Genomic DNA, 16,936 nt, shown 5'->3' with positions numbered 1-16,936 from the left:
TGTAGGCTGTTTTTTATTATTATAAGGAAGAAGCACTTTGACAGATACATATTTACTGATACTATTAATGGAATGCTTATCGTCCCCTTAGCCCTGCAGCCCAATATGATGTTGGGGATGAAGTGAGATTATATTTTACACCTTATGTTACGACCGGATGCCCTTCCTGGCGCAAACCTCAGTTGAGAAGGTAATGAATATGAAATGATGATGGTGAATGAAACTGTGTACAGAAATGGAAGGAATCGGCTTTGACTTCTGAATAGGAATTGTCCCAGCATGTACTTGGGAGTGCAAAAGGGAAACAACAAAGAAAAGAAATTCTCAAGAGAGCTGACGATGAGGTTCGAACCCACTCGCCTGCCGAGTGCAGAGCTTGGCTCCATAGCCATAGCATGTTAATACGCGCAGCTACCCCGCTCGGTGATACTATCACTGATATGATATAAAAATTCTTTATCCAAGAACTGGTAATGTCAAAATCATTTACATTTCGGAAAAAAATAATTTGTCTGAGGATGGGGTGACAATTCGAGACTCATTACTACTATGTCTCGCACTTTCTTGCAGTTTATTGTCGCCACTTAGATATTTTCCACCTTCATTATCAAAATATAGCACTCCAGAATCACTATTTATGAGGAAACATTTAATTTCTTCGTCAACAAGAGACGAATGTATACTTCAAGACGCCATGATGGGAACACATTGGGAAAGATGTTCCACTCCAACAAAGCTGAAATAACACCAGATCGTGTTTTCAAAACACGCGAAATGGGGTGGTATATCTGCAGTATAGAACTTCTTTGAGCATTTCCACGGAATCTCAAAGCACTACGTTATATCGCGTTCATTTGTGAGATCGCTGAAGTACACACGGCTCCAAAACGTATATATACGGGTTTGGCGGCCGTGGCACGGAATTCAAAAACGTTTATATACAGGTTTGGCAGTGATTGGGTTTAAAAAGTCTGTACAATGTAGTTAAACGGAAGGTGGCTCAAGTTTAATCTCTACTCACACTGTCTTGCATAAAGTAGGTGGGTCATTCCGAAAATAGAATTCATGCATTTTCCTTCTAATACCACTTTTGGTGATATAGTCGTACTTACATAAAATCAGCTTCATGGTCCGTATCGCACTTCAAGAGATTCACAATTAAGTATTTATTTTCCACCTAGTCGATACAATGATTGCTTAAGGCAATTTTTAATGGTCAATTTTATATATTTTTCATCTAAACAGTGTTATGTGGCTGAAGATGTTGATAATATACGAAACATGTACCACTTTTGACCATTAAAAATTGCCTTAAGCAATCATTGTATCGACTAGGTGGAAAATAAATAAATACTTAATTGTGAATCGTCGTACTTCTCGACTCTTTTGAGGTCGTTTACATTCCTTTCCCAGTGCTGTTAATTTCCCTGTCTTTCTAAACTGTGTTCGCATGTTATGAATCGAACTAGCAGACACACCACACAACTCTGCACTTAGTTTCTCTACCTCTTTTACGGTTAAACCTGGATTCTGTTCACTTATTTTATTAAAAACATTCACAATGCACTGCCTATGGTCTCTTTTGTGCTTCACTACACTCGATAGTTGTACATCTTGCTTCATTTCTCTCACTATGAATACTGACTCACTGCTGCTGCAAGATGCAACACCTTATCGCCACATTGTACAACTTACGACTTTCCCTCACCATGAGATGACTTCCTGTATTACACCATGCGCTGTGGCTTAATTTCTCATTATTTAATCACTGTTTTATTAAAACAACATATATCTATATACACACCGGTATATATGACAACCATATTTTAATTTGATTACATACTCTTTCAGACACTCTAAATGTAATAAACTAAAATAAAATAAAATTATTGCGACGTACTACTTTTCAAAAATCAGATCAAAAATTAGATGTATGGCTTTTCAGGCGTTTGCTCTATCAACCAGCATTTCGTCTCAGATCTGACACTAGACTCGTCAGAGTGGGATGTGTCACACCCACTGATGCTGGGGTGTATGCAGGTGAAATTTATTCGCATATAGTCGAGTGAGTGCGACGGTTGCTTCTCCAGTCAACTACGTCTATGTCCACGTGCAAAGCCAAGGTGCTCCGCCTATTTGTTTACATCAGGATTAAAGTAATGTTAGTGAAACCTATTTTTAGGATATTTCAAAAGATCTGTTGTTTGAAAGATTTTTTTATGTTTATGCAGTTCATTTTAGAAACAATTTAAGGATAGTTTTACTTTTTCCCCAGTTTAATTAATTGTGTGTGTAATCTCACTTTTGTATTATATGTTTGTAATATTTAAGGTAGCTAGTTATAACCTACAGCCCTAATATGCTAGACAAAGTAGTGCTTTTTTCATAGATAATATATAATACATCAGGATTAACCTTTCCATTGCTGAGATAAACACTCTTTTCTAAAAGCCCTGTGCTGAATTATTTTTAATAATTAACTTCAGTGCATAAAAGTCGGAAGATGGGGAAAACCAGAGGGTTCTTGCCTGCTTGTCATATATTTCTATACTAAATATGGAAGGTCTTAAACATTTTTCTAACACAAAATTAGCTATATGTTGTGCAGGAAATTCAAGGTTGTCCAGCATAAAAGGCCAAGAATTGAACAAAAATCAAACTAATAATTAAAAATAACAATAAATAGCTCAACTTACATGTTTCAGTGGCTACAGGTGGTCCTAACTGTCCACTTCCAGGCACCGATATATAACTAATTTGAAGACAATAACTTCAGGGGTGTCTAAAATGAGTACAAATGTATCTAAATTTTACGGTAAAATATTGAAGATAAAACACCGAGAATGCATTAAAAATTCCTATACATCTTGGTTTGATATCAAAATAAAAAATGGTCCAGACCAGTTAATGAAGGGTTGTACAAAACTGATAATTCCAAAACTGCGGGTAGCCTACATTTTTTCAAATCACATGTCTTCTTTGGAAGTGTTCATTCGCACGAAACAAGTTCATATCCTTCATTACCTTACTAGGGTATGGTAGTTTCCAAAAGAGGGGTGTACAGAGTCCAACGTCGCATTTTTCACACATATATCTACTTTCTTTTTCTCATCAAGCGTGGTGTTTGAACACACTTCGCAGTACCTGGCAGGAAATATCTTCTTTGGGGTGGGTGGTACAGGGGAAGGAAAATGTCTTGTCAGTCTAAGCGGTTTGTCCCCGGCTGGTTGGACAACTTCTGTACTTTCATTATAATCGGTGTCATCTGTATCATTATTCTCGAAAACACTGAAATGGGAATATTCATCTTCCGATTCTAATGTGGATAGCACTCTTACAACCTCAGATTCGGTAAGATCGCGCGCTTTGCTGGCGGTCGACATACTGCAGCTTACTCATCCCTGGCGCGGGCCTCACTGCTAGATTGCATGCCGGGCATACCGCAGGGCAGCTCGTAAAACAGAGTATCGTATTTATCTCAATAACTCGTGAATGAATCAACAGATTGTCATTTCGTAAGCTCCTATCTACTGCAGAGAGATGCGTGTATCTGCCCACGGAGTTCAAATGACTTCTTGTGTCAATATTGGGAGTATTGCATTGATAAAGTCTGAAGAATGTCACGCTCGCAATATTACGGGCGCAGTAGAGCAGCAGTCACTCTCCGCGATTGTGAGCACAGCAATGTAAAGGTTAAACTCTCATGCAAAATGATATACAAGGAATGTTTTATCACTGAACTAACAGGTTGTGTGCAAATGTTATTGTGTAATGTCTGTCTGTTAGGTCATCAGCCCAGAGGCTGGTTGGATCCTCAAATAGCACCACCAAAGGTTATGCGGTTATAAGGAAACCCCAAAAACCAATGGCAGCACAAAAATGAGCCGTACTATGTAAGATGACGAGTGGGGTAGTTTGCCTTTGCTTTCCTTACTGGGTCAGAAAGTACTATTGCAGCACGACTGACCCTATGAGCAGCACCTTTCATAACACTCTGATGCACTAGTCTTGCTCTGAATGTCATTGCTCAGCACTACTCATACCCCAGCAACTTCCATATTGTCACAGCCATGGATGTTGACTGGGACTTCGGTGGAAGCTACACTTTACTCTGGCCTGTGCCAAGAGATGGATGCAAAAGTACTGCATCCATCAAGAAATGACGGCAGTATTGTGTAATATGATATACTTTAGAATAGATTGCTATAGGGAAGTACAAAAGGGGTGTCATTATTAAGAAGGAAAGAGCATGCTTTGGACTTGACTAGAAGTTTGTTTCGGAGGCGGAGGGCGAATACTGATGGTTATGTCTGTAATATTCAAAGAAATGAAACTGTGAATTCAACACCTCGGAACACCTACTGTTTTAATTAAATAAGCTCATTGCTGTCAACCAAACTGGTAGCTGATAATTTATCTTACTGCAGAAACAACACGTGCCATTTCTCAAACAAATGGACTTTTCTATTTGATTTTTTTCATGCTTGTAAACATTGTAAATATTTCTCTTCTGCATAAAAAGTTGGGTCTAGGATTATCTTATTCCAATCCGGTTCTAATTCAGTACACATGAACTTTGTGAAATCACTTTGTATGAATGGTAGAAATTCCAACTTAAAACAAATTTCTTTCAGATCTCATATATTTGGATTTGAAAATGTCACTTGTAATGTTCAGAATTTGCACAAACTGACTGGGAAAGTGAAACTTGTATGCTCCAGCACATTCAAATTTTCATTCCAACAAATGCAAAAAAAAAAAGTTTAGTTCCTATAATATTTTCATTTCTAATAATTGCAGGGTCAACTTGCTAAATGACAAATTTTTTAAAAAAACAAGCTGTAAATGATAGACAATTGTAAAAACCTACATTCATCTATTTTTGGACATTGCTCTTATGCATTTAATTTGAACATTTTCACGAAGGGTCTTATGAGTACCGTATTTCACGGCATAATCGTCGCCACCTCGTAATCGTCGCATCCTTTATTTTCAATACAAAAATCGGACTTTAAACCTTTAATTACATAATCGTCGCACGTCCAAATTTTGTTCACTAATCTGTTTAAAAGGTAAATGGAACTGCAACGTAAGAGTCACATGAATGCGCAATTTAAATACGTGTATGGTTTATGGGCAATTTGGCAACACAGTCACGTTTGCGACATGTTGCACAACGTATAAATAAATAATACCGGTATATGTACGACGCATGGCTTACCGGTAGGCTATCGGCAGTTTGACAACGTGGTCGTGAGACAGTGTACTATTTATTCACCACCTACATATTATGAGTTCCCATTTGAAATACGTAAGGCTGCAAGTTATCGCTTATCGGCAACGTCGCCAGGAAATACCGGGTAGGTAGGTTGAGTGGACCTCGAACCAGCCCTCAGATACAGATAAAATTCCCTGACCCGGCCGTGAATTGAACCCGAGGCCTCCGTGTAAGAGGCAAGCACGCTACCCCTACACCATGGGGCCGGCTCCTGTGTTATTGTGCACGAAGTGAAATCCAAGACGATAACGCAGATTTCCACGGAATTATTCAGCTCACGGTCAGCCAAATTATTTACGATGTCTCAGTTGTCATCGCTAGACTCTTATCTTACTACTACGTCATAAGTGTTCGGGCATGGGATGAAAACTTTTATTCAAGCAGTCAAGATAATTATTATCCAATGCTATTAAAGTTTTATTTTAGAAACTCGTCAGTAATGTAAAATCATCAATAACTGGGAAGAAATATTAACCTAATTACCGTACGTTTAAAAGAAATTGAAAAAAATGAATGTTTGTTACTGACGTCTCGGAATACAGTCAACTATACAGTAGATCTACACCGCGCTAGCTAGAGCTCCGGTTTGCGAGCTTTGCGCAAGCGCAGTAGTGTGTCGCAACCAACGAGCTAAACTGATAAATTGCTGCATGCTTCCTTGCTGCCTAAAAGTATTGGCTGCTCTGGAATGGACAGATCACAGATGCGTTTATTTGTTTCAGATTTACGTGATTACTGTAGACATGTGTGCGTGAGAATTTAAGTTTTTACTTTGTGTTTGGGGTGTTTGCAGAAATAATTTGTTTTAATAGTGAACAATTACGGAAAGTCATTTATATCGCAAAACATTAACGTGTGAAGCATTTATAAGCGATTATTGGTAAATGTAGAAACTATTCTGCGGGCTTCAAGCTAAGCGTAATTGCCTTCGCTGAACAGCACGGGAGCAGAGCTGCAGAAAGAAAATTTTCAGTGAGTGAAAAGTTGGTGCGTGACTGGCGGAAAGTAAAAAACAAGATAAAAAGCACAAACCCTTCTAGACGCGCGTTTAGATGTCCTAAAACAGGGAAGTTTCCTATAATTGACGAAGTGTTAAGGTACTTCAGTGAAATACGTAACAATGGCTGCAGTGTATCATATGAAATGTTACAAATTAAGGGACAGTAGGTAGCGCGCAAACACAACATACCGGTAACTCAGTTTAAGGCGACTCGTGGGTGGATTAAGGGGTTCATGCGACGACACAATCTGTCAGTGCTAAGGAGAACAACACTAAGCCAAAAGTTGCCTGCTGCTTACACGGACAAGATTGTAAATTTTCACCGATTTGTCATACGTTTGCGCAAGGAAACTTGGTACTTGCTTTCTCAAATCGGTAATGCCGATCAGACTCCAATCTTTTTTTATATGCCTCGCAACAGCACTAATGCGCTAAAAGGATCATGGAGTGTATCAATGAAAACCAGCGGTAGTGAGAAGTTGCGATGCACGGCAATGCTAGCCATTACAGCTGACGGGAGAAAGTTGCCGCCTTACATCATTTTCAAGAGGAAAACGATGCCTAAGAATATACAGTTTCCCCGTAGAATTCATGTACGAGTGCAACCAAAGGCTTGGATGGACGTAGAACTCATGCTGGACTGGGTTAAAACTGTGTGGAATAGAAGACCTGGTGCACTAGTAAAACAACCAGCTCTGCTTGGTTTAGATAGTTTCCGAGGTCACCTCGTGAACGAAGTGAAGCAAATTCTCACTACAAATAAGACACGACAGATAGTCATTCCTGGTGGCCTAACATCTGCTTTGCAGCCACTAGACGTATGTGTTAATAAACCCTTTAAAGACCACTTACGTCGATTTTACGAGTGGATGATGAGCGGCGATCAGCAATTGACGCCCGCCGGAAATATCAGGCGTCCACCCTTGGACTTGTTATGCTCGTGGGTGAAGAAGAGTTGGGATCTTATACTACCTGAACTAGTCTCCAAGAGCTTCAAAAGGACTGGGATTTAGAATGCACTAGATGGTTCCGAAGATGACGCAGTGTGGCAGGGAGACGAAGAATCTGATACTGGTATTAACAGAGGCGAGGACGGCGCATCAGATAGCGAAACCTGCGAAAGCGACACCGAAGATATGGAATAAATTGCGTACCGGTAAGTCCGCATTTCACAACAAAGCAATAATTTTTTGCAAGTGTAATATTTTAACTTTAATACTCAAATTAATGACAATTAACTTAATACGTTCATTTTTATTTTCAGGTTGGAAAAACGTTCGCCGAATTGTTGCGAAAAATTATGAATTTTGTTTTAGACTATTTTAATTATTATGACGTATAAACACGAGTATTACGTGCATCTTAAATTTGTATCAAATACAATTTAGTTATAAATACATTTTTTGAGTAATGCAAATACTGGTATTAAATGTTCATCGTATAATGGTCGCACCCTACAATTTTTTCGAAAATTTTGGTATAAAAAGTGCGACGATTATGCCGTGAAATACGGTAGTTCAGAATTCTTTTAACTCTCATCATAGTATCTCAAAATAGCCTGGCTCTGTCAGTGATTGTTTTGCATGCTGGCCTTTGGTCTTAAGGGTCCTGGGTTCAATTGCTATTGGGGCAAGGGATTTAAATTTCAATTGGATAATTCCTATGCCTTGAGGGTTGGGTTTATGTGCCATTTTCAGTACTGGAATTCACCTCAGATAAGACTCCATCCTCCATGGACATGCGGATTGTCCACGGGCGTCAACTTGACCTGCACCACATTTCTCCAGATCCATTATCTCAAAATATGAGCACAGAATATCAGTTTCAAAATGTTAACAAAGGCATACCTATTGGATGAGGCTGCATTCATCTTATGAGTGCGGTAAAAGTGCTATTATTTTCAAAAATGCATGTTTTTTTTTAAGTCTTGTCTATTAGTAAAGAATTAAGAGTATCCCATCGCTGTTTTCAGTGGTAGGAAATAAGTGTTGCACTTATTTTTTGTTCATGTACAAATTGACTCAAGTACAGTAAATTTTGAAGAACAATAGTTCTAAAATGTTGTCTTCAAGTTGCCCCATTAATTTAAGAACATGAGAGTTTTTAAAAATATGCCTTCACATTCTTTTTAGGTCAATATGAAGAAGAAGTACGCAGGTGACGAATCTGAGAACGAGTTTTCAGTCGATGAGCCAGAGGAGCTGCAAGGCTCGGATGATGATTGGACACCAGCTGCTGGAGAGGTTTGTGAACAAAGAATTCATTCGTTCTGTAAGACACACCCCTCTCACTTTGTTAATTTTATATTGCATCCATAACTACCGTATTGACTCGTGTATTAGATCCCTCTGGCTTTTTGAGACGAAAATGATAAAAAAAACTCGCATTCAACACTCCCCCCCTCCCAACGTAATTTGTCAGAGAACAATGATTCTCCTTCAAAGCAGGTACAAGTCTTATTGCAGTTCTGACAACATTGCAAAAATTTGTCGATTGTTTCGTCCGTACGACCCATGCAATGAAAACGCGTTGAAATTGTGCGGTACATTCGTAGTTGAGAATTGTCCGCCTCCGTAACTTCGCCCACCGCAGCTCTGAATTCACACAAATAGGTGAATAGTTTAGTGTCCGACCTGCGCATTGCAAGCTCCCATAAGTCGTGCTATACGTCTGTGTTTTATAGTTAAGAGTGTCCGCCAGCATAAGGGTTAGCACGATTAGCTGCCGTTCTTGGGAGTCTTAGTTTGGTTCCGGGTACCGTACTGCTAGAGATTCAGATCAAACATTAGATGTAGGTTTTTTTCCCGGCGTTTGCTCTATTAACCGGCGTTTCGTCTTAGGTCTGACACTCAAACGCCGGGGAAAAACCCTACAACAAATGTTTGATCTGATTTTTTTATATGCTCTATTGGTGGAAATATATCTAGTTCCCTCTGTGGCAACTTAGAATTTCCATCTGCTAGAGATTTGCGAATGGCAGGAAGGTTGATCATCATTTTACAATTCGTTTCCTGGGTACTGTTTGCGAGCCTCTTCCATTCCGTCTTATTGTGATACATTCTGTTGTCCTTCCACAATCTGCAATGTCCATCCAATGGGTTCTTGGTCTTTCCACCATCCGTTTCCTTCCACATGTCTTGCCAAGTTAACTTATGCTGTCCTTGTTGGCTCCATCATTACATGCCCAAACCACCTGTCTCACCTGCTGACCTGATCTAACAATGATGTAACAATCCCAGCTTCCTTCCTAAACACATCATTCCTTAACTTGTCCAGTTTGGTTTTTTGAATTGTGGACCTAAGGAACTTCATCTCGGATGCTACAATCTGGACGAGTCTGTCTTAGTGAGGGTGCCGGTTTCAATATCATAGGTTAAGATTGTTATGAAGTATTCATTGAACATACCAGTTTTGATTTTGTTGGTACTTTAGGAACTTGCTGGTAAAAGTGAGAGCTCACCTGCACTATAGTTGCCACCTTCTTTGTAGCTTAGTGTATCTAGAGATATTACACTGCGGAAATATGTAAAGCTCTTCACACTTTCTAGGGGGTGGTTTCTTAGCATGATGTTTGCTCGTCGTCCCCCTGTTTATTGCCATCACTACTGTATGAGTACGCTTACCTTGAGATTGAACTCCTGGAACTTAACATTCCATTCATTGAGTCTTGACTGTACCTGTTCCTCAGTTTCTCCCCAGATTATAACATCAGTGAAGGCCATTGCATTTAGATCACGAGAGGTTTTCCTGATGTTCTTCATTATGTCCTCCAAGATGGTCATAAACAGTAATGGGGATACTGCACTGCCTTGCTTTACTCCACTTTCGGTCTTGAACCGGGATGAGTGTCCGTCACCCAATCGCACGCAGCTACACAATTCTCATACAGCATCTGAACTTTCCTCACCAGTCTCTCCGGCACATTCCTTTTTCTCAGTCGTTCTTTCTCTTTGGTGGTCATATGCATTCTCGGTGTCAAGGAATACCATAAACAGATTTTTGCCTTTTTCCCAATACTTTCCATTAACGTATGGATACTGAAGATTCGGTCTGTTGTCGACCTGTTAGGCCTGAAGCCATACTGTTGCTCTAAGATGATTCTCTATCTGCTCTCTGATTTCTTCAAGAATCTTAAGCGCATGAGAAAGGAGTGTTAAGGTAATCGCCCACTACGCCGCGCCGCGCAGCGCAGCCGAGAAGAAATTTCCGTGGTCTGCTTCTTGTGAAATGCAATGGCTTAACGCCCACTGCAGGGAGCCGCGCCGCGCGGAACAAGCTTGTGGAATTTCCGCACCAGAAGCCCCCAGGTTTCTGGAACGGAACTTTTTCCTTTCGGCGCGCTTGTATGGGCGAGGGTAGAAGGAAGGATTAATGGAAAGAATGTGGTTTCGTGCCGTTTCGGCAGTCTTCGTGAGTCCTCGACTAGTGCCAGCACGCTCGTACCTTCACGCGGTTAGTGGTATTGTGCACTGTACGTCTTTCTCGGCGAAAGGTGATATTTTCTCGCTCTACATACGGCTTTTTTATTTGCTAGTTGCTTTACGTCGCACCGACACAGATAGGTCTTATGGCGACGATGGGACAGGAAAGGGCTAGGAGTGGGAAGGAAGCGGCCGTGGCCTTAATTAAGGTACAGCCCCAGCATTTGCCTGGTGTGAAAATGGGAAACCACGGAAAACCCTTTTCAGGGCTGCCGACGGTGGGGTTCGAACCTACTATCTCCCGAACACTAGATATTGGCCGCACTTAAGCGACTGCAGCTATCGAGCTCGGTACACACGGCTTAACTAGGTTCAATAGTTCATAGAATTTTTCTTGGGACATACGAAAGCAGTGGGAAAATTTACTTCGGTCCTTTAGTAGATCAGGAAATAAATGGTGAAACTCTCCGTTCGTTTCCATTTTCTCATAAATGTTGTGGGCCCAAACTTTTCTTTCGCGTTTTTCTTCTTCCTCATTTGCAAGTATCGCAACCGCAAATAATAAGTCCTCCTCGGAAATGGAACTCATATTTCTGTGTGAGCTGCACTTCTCCAACTGGAGAGAGGCGGCGCGGTGAGGTGTGCTGTATGGGCGAAGTCTCGGAAAATGGCCCGTGGAATGTTTCACAAGCTTGTTCCGCGCGGCGCGGCGCGGTTCCCTGCAGTGGGCGATTACCTTTATTCCCCAGTAGTTGGAGCATTTTCATTAGATTCCTTTCTTAAACAGGGAGATGTCGCCCTCTCTCCAATCAGTAGGTATCTTGCCATCTTTCCAAACTACATTGAGCTCTCTGTGTTGCCACTGTGAACCGTGGACTCCTGCTGCTTTAACAAGTCCGTGCTGACTTGATTCATCTTTCCAAACTACATTGAGCTCTCTGTGTTGCCACTGTGAACCGTGGACTCCTGCTGCTTTAACAAGTCCGTGCTGACTTGATTCCTGGAGATTTCCCTTGCGGCATCTTAAGGGCTGCTTGTGTTTCTGCCTATGTAATGGGAGCTTCAACAGCTGGTTCTTTTCTTATCTGCTTCTGTCCTGTTGATATGCAGTAAAAATGATACATGTAACACCCCCCCACTGGGGGCATCTAAAGTGGGCTCACACATCAGGATAAGGAAACTAGTTTACTTTAGTCGAGAAATATTCAGGGTTTCTGCTATAAATATAGCAGGCGTGATCATTAATAAAATGATTGTTTAATGTCTCATAACTCGGGCCAATATAGGTATTTTTTGGAGAGAAGTAACTTTAAAATGTGATAAAAACTATCCAATCATAAAGATTGTTTTACTCGTCAACGTACCTAACAAATAATATTGATTTTATGTCTCCACTTTTAACAATTTTTGGAGACTCCAACAAAACATAATTAGGTATGCGTTAATAAAAAATAGACAACGAATGTACGAAATTAAACATTCTGATAATAAAACGCATTACCGCCACAACTGTAGATATCCATAAATGCGGCCAAATTTCCTGTTATTTATTTTTATTCTTTCCGCCGTGGAACTGTTGCCACTATCTGGGTGATAGCATACTCGCTCACCCTGTTGGCGTCTGAGGGACATAAGTTGCCGTGCTGATCTCTCAATCCTCTTCCACCTTTTTTGATCTTGAGCCCGTTCTTCCCAGTTATCAATCTGGAGTGTCTGGCATACCTTGTTGGTCTCCTTCTAGGTGCTTCGGGGCCTTCGTGAAGGTCTTTTCCCATTAAGAGATCCCTTGTATAGATCTACTGGCACTTGTTATTCTTCATCCTCAGTTCATGTCCATCCCAGCACAGTTTGTTGGATTGTCACACACATTATAGTGTGTTGTTGAGAGAGGGTGTAAATCTCATAGTCAGTTCTTTTCTGCCAGCTTTGAGACATAACAAACCATGGGCCAAATATTTTTCTATAAAATTTATTCTCAAAGACCTGCAGCTGCTGCTCTTTCTTGGTTATTCTCCATGTCTCAGAATCATACAGAAGTATTGATTGTATTGTAAATAATCATTTTTGCATTCCTTGTTAAAAATTGTAGCCTAATGTAGGACTCTTGGCATGCCCAACCTGAATAATGCAGTCTCTCTTATTATTTACACTGTTTAGGTAAATCGTGTGATAAATGTAGAGAACATACATAAATTATACTTTACATAAGGGCTTGGATTTCAACAGCCAAAAGAATGCTCCCAGTCACTATACATTAAATTTGGAAGTCCAAGTGAAAAGATGCGCTAGTTAAAAGCTGGTGATTTGGTACGCTTCCTACAGCATGGCTATACAGTAGAACCTCTAATTCAAAATAGGTTAATTCAAAATCCCACCTAATTTGAAGCTCTCGTTCCCGGAAACATGAGATACAGTTTTGCATGTTATTTAAATTGTTTAATTCGAAATATGAATAATTCGTAATTCGAAGTACATTGTCGGCCACATTACCGAAATTCAGACTTTTAATTCGAAACTGCCTTTACAGTTTAAAACTATAGTATGTTACAGAGTAATTTCAACTCAAAATTTATTCGCGTCATAATAGAACGCGTGTTCCGGAACGTGGAGGGGTAGCTTTCCGCACTTACTATACACTCACTTCGATGGGTCTACAGTGTGCTTCATGATTGCTAAATTGAATGAAATCGGTATTCTTTTGTATTCAATCTTTTAAGGAGCGCCGTAATATCGCACAACAGGCAGTGTGCGGGAAAACAGAATCCGCGAACACTGGCGATGCTGACAGTTGACGAAAAACGTGGCTCATATAATAAATTCGTAGGCACTGAACAATGTTGTCATTGCCGACGAAACTGCATTGCTTTATTTTAATGCGAGCCCAAGCGGTCTTATTGTTTTAAAGCAGCAAGTGCCAGCCGGGGAATCGTACAAAGGTCGGGGATGAGGGTCATTGTAGTGCGTTGCAATGCACATGGAAGCAAGCAACTTTATCCCCTCGTCATAGGAAATTTTGATAAGCACAAGGTTTTAAGGACGTCAGGCACTTTCCATGCCAGTACAAAGCATCTAAAAATGCAAACAGTACAGAAATAAAAATAATAATATATTTGCACAGGGGAACCAGCATAATTTGTCCTCATCTTTGAATTGTTTGATTTTTTTTTCTTTCATTGCGTGACGTTATGTTTGCCAGTGATTTATCCAAGTGCATTATTTGAACATTGTAATAAATACACCTTGTTGGATACATTTCGGAAATAGCAGAGATGCCAACCATTACGATTTAATCGTAATAATTACGAATCACCCGTCATAATTACGCCTTTACGAATCACACACCACAAATTACGGAAATTTTTTTTTTTTTCATTTTTAAACCTAAGTGTATGAAGTGTTCAGAAGGATACACAATGCGGCTTGAATTCTCAGAATATTATTTTCGGACTTATCGGTAATAATTTATACCCCTTTCCTGTCCCTCGTTTAAGAATATTTAAAAGTTTTCACGCGCCAAACGCAGTGTGTGCTTCCAGTTCCGGAAATATAGGCACCTGTGAAGTGGTATATCTTGCGGAGTTGTCTTGGTCCGTCACATAATCAGACTTCCATGCAAGTATGCGTTCTTTTGTCTTTGTTTTGGCGGTAAAGTGGCGACAAACGGCGTTTACTTGTGAATACTGTGTGCGTGACTGTTGAAGATGTATTTATTGCGATTTTGGTTGCCAAATTTACATATATTGCTCTTCTAGGATATATGCTAATCGTGTGTTACGAAATGCAAAAGGTTTGAAATAATTAAGCGATTTCTTGTGCAGGAAAATACGTGTGATTACGTTACCGTGATTAGTGACGCTAGTAATATAGTTGAAAAGTTTAGGGAGGTATACTCGGAAGAATGGCCTTGTTTAATGCATTCCTCAAAATCTCATTCACACGTGTTTTGTAGTGTGTGTAGCCGCGATGTTTCGGATGCGCATGATGAAGAAGAACAAGACTGAATTTCGTGCTAATATGAACTCCGAACCGTTAAGTGCTCTGTTAGTGCAGAGGATGCACATGATATGAAAAGAAAAAGCATGTCACCAGTGTACGTTTACCAAACAGGAACTACAAGCTTTAAATTAAATGATATGTAAGTTAGTAAGATTATGTAAAAAAATATATCTACGACCGCGCCCCCCCCCCCCCCCCCCCCGCCCTAACGGCTGTATTACGAGTTACCTTTCTTGAAAGTTGGCATCTCTGAAATAGTTCTTTTCATGGCATTTGAAAAGTTTAAACTGTGAATCTAGGTGATTGCATGTATTAATGGGTCTTAGAACACATTGTGACGCGGCAAGTGTTTACATTTCTGAAGTACGAGAGAAATGCCATGGCGGGAAATCGTTCAAGGATAGTCATAGGAAAGTTCATTTTTAAGGGCATCGGGTACTCTTTCTGTCTAAATACAAGGCATCTAAAATGCATACAAGGTTCTTTCCAACACAGTCCCTGTACGAGTACATGGTCTCCTTGCGCAGATAAATTTATAGTCGGTCATTTCAAAAATTTAAAGCAGCAGAAGACTCGATCACGATGGAACTAGTGAAATACGGAGGAGATGGAGTACTGAAATCAGTAACAAAACTTTCAATATCTAAGAAGAGATTCTAGAAGATTAGAATAATGTGCTGATACATCCTCTGTATAAAAAGGGGGCAGAACAGATGCAGGTAGCAAGAAACAAACACTGCCTGGCCTGCAGGGAACATTACTTTCACCACTGTGTTTTCCCAGCAACCTGCTAAATCCATCCTCGGTACTGGGCTCAGCATGGACTTGACGGCTACAAAGACCACCACCTCCTTTATTATTGTACACTGCTTCTCCGTCCAGATGAAATACCTCGTAATTATTACATAGAGCCTATTGATGTCAGTCAAGACTCCAATACACACATACAGTCATGTCTTAGGTAACTGAAAGCAGTATTAAATTCCAATAGAGCACTAGCAATACTCCTAGTGTTTTGATTGAAGAAATTCAGCACGCCGGCTTTTGATAGGTCTGGATTTAACGATATATCACCAGCAAGAGTGAATATTAATGTAGCAAGGGCTCTCGAGGATGTAGCCAGTTTACCAGCTCTGTGGTGGAAAGAACGCTTGGCTATATGGATACAGTGGTGTTTCAGGAAAAAAAAATAGGCCGTCCGAACTTGCGATCTGCTCTTTTTGAAATTGTTCTAATGAAATGTATATACCACAGCCAGCAGTCACTCAAGGCGAAAAGAATGGGCAAGTTCATAACCTTCAGTGAGATGAATGCAAAATTTGAGTGAATTATCTGCATTAGTTATTTTATGCATATTTTTGTGTGCAGGTACTCAAACTGAGTGGGCAGATTAAGTCTGGTTCCAGTCAAGAATGTGGCCATTTGTGATTTGAATGGGTTAAGGAACAATATCTTTACGTAAAGATAAACTTGCAATTTCAATCAAACTTGGTACGTGTATACTATCCTAAGAGAAATCCCATGGGAGAAAAACGTACCAAGCATCCTAGGGGTGGACTGGAGGGTAGGTTTAGTGATATGTAAAAATAATCTAAAACGACCTATATTCGTATACAGTGAAACCTCGATTATCCGTTCCCGGAAAATACGTTTTCCCGGAATATGCGTTCAAATTACGTGGTCCCGCGAGCATCGTAATTAAATCACGCTGTAAAAGTCCCGCATTATCCGCTCCTCGAAGAAACGATTTCTCGGATCAACCGTCCAGTAATTCCAGTCCCATCAACGCTAAATCCTCGATCAATCGTTTTTTAATAAACTGTATCTATCGAAAGGATGGCTATGGCATATTTATGGATCATGGCGTTAACGCCCCGTCACTGCGATAATTAAAGCAAGTACTGTACCGGTACTGGAAAAGCGATCGGCGGTGAACTTGCATAACGGACCACCTTAGCATCGCATTCGGGTGGTATTGTTTATAGAATCTCGGAAAATCATAAAGCAGAAAGTGGCCACTACAATAATTGCCAGGAGACACAGCGCATTTCGACAGCTCTGCTTGAAGACGGAACGAGTTTCGTCGAATGTTTGCACTTATAAAACGTCCATATTATGTACAGGGTTAGATGTTGATATTTTACTCTTTTTTTTTCGTTCGTACTGCCGAAGAGGTTTTTGGCACTTTGCTCAGGGCACTGCAGAGTAACTGGGCTTTCAGGCAGGAATCGAAACTGTTCC

At 40.3% G+C, this 16,936-nt stretch overlaps 1 protein-coding gene across 5 annotated transcripts in view; it reads left to right on the top strand.

Moving 5' to 3' along the window:
• Window positions 1–16,936, top strand: part of LOC136857318 (uncharacterized) — a 93,698-nt gene that overhangs the window by 41,595 nt on the left and 35,167 nt on the right. For all 5 annotated transcript variants that reach the window (XM_067135901.2, XM_067135900.2, XM_067135899.2 and 2 more), the window contains one exon: window positions 8,411–8,521. In XM_067135901.2, coding sequence (XP_066992002.1) covers window positions 8,417–8,521 — 105 coding nt within the window. In that variant the 5' untranslated portion in view covers window positions 8,411–8,416. The remainder of the gene's footprint in view (window positions 1–8,410; window positions 8,522–16,936) is intronic.

Source organism: Anabrus simplex, chromosome 1, assembly GCF_040414725.1.
Source record: "Anabrus simplex isolate iqAnaSimp1 chromosome 1, ASM4041472v1, whole genome shotgun sequence".
NCBI classification, from domain to species: Eukaryota; Metazoa; Arthropoda; class Insecta; order Orthoptera; family Tettigoniidae; genus Anabrus; species Anabrus simplex.
The sequence above is the reverse complement of the archived record's forward strand: the minus strand, read 5'-3'. Positions and strand labels throughout refer to the sequence as shown.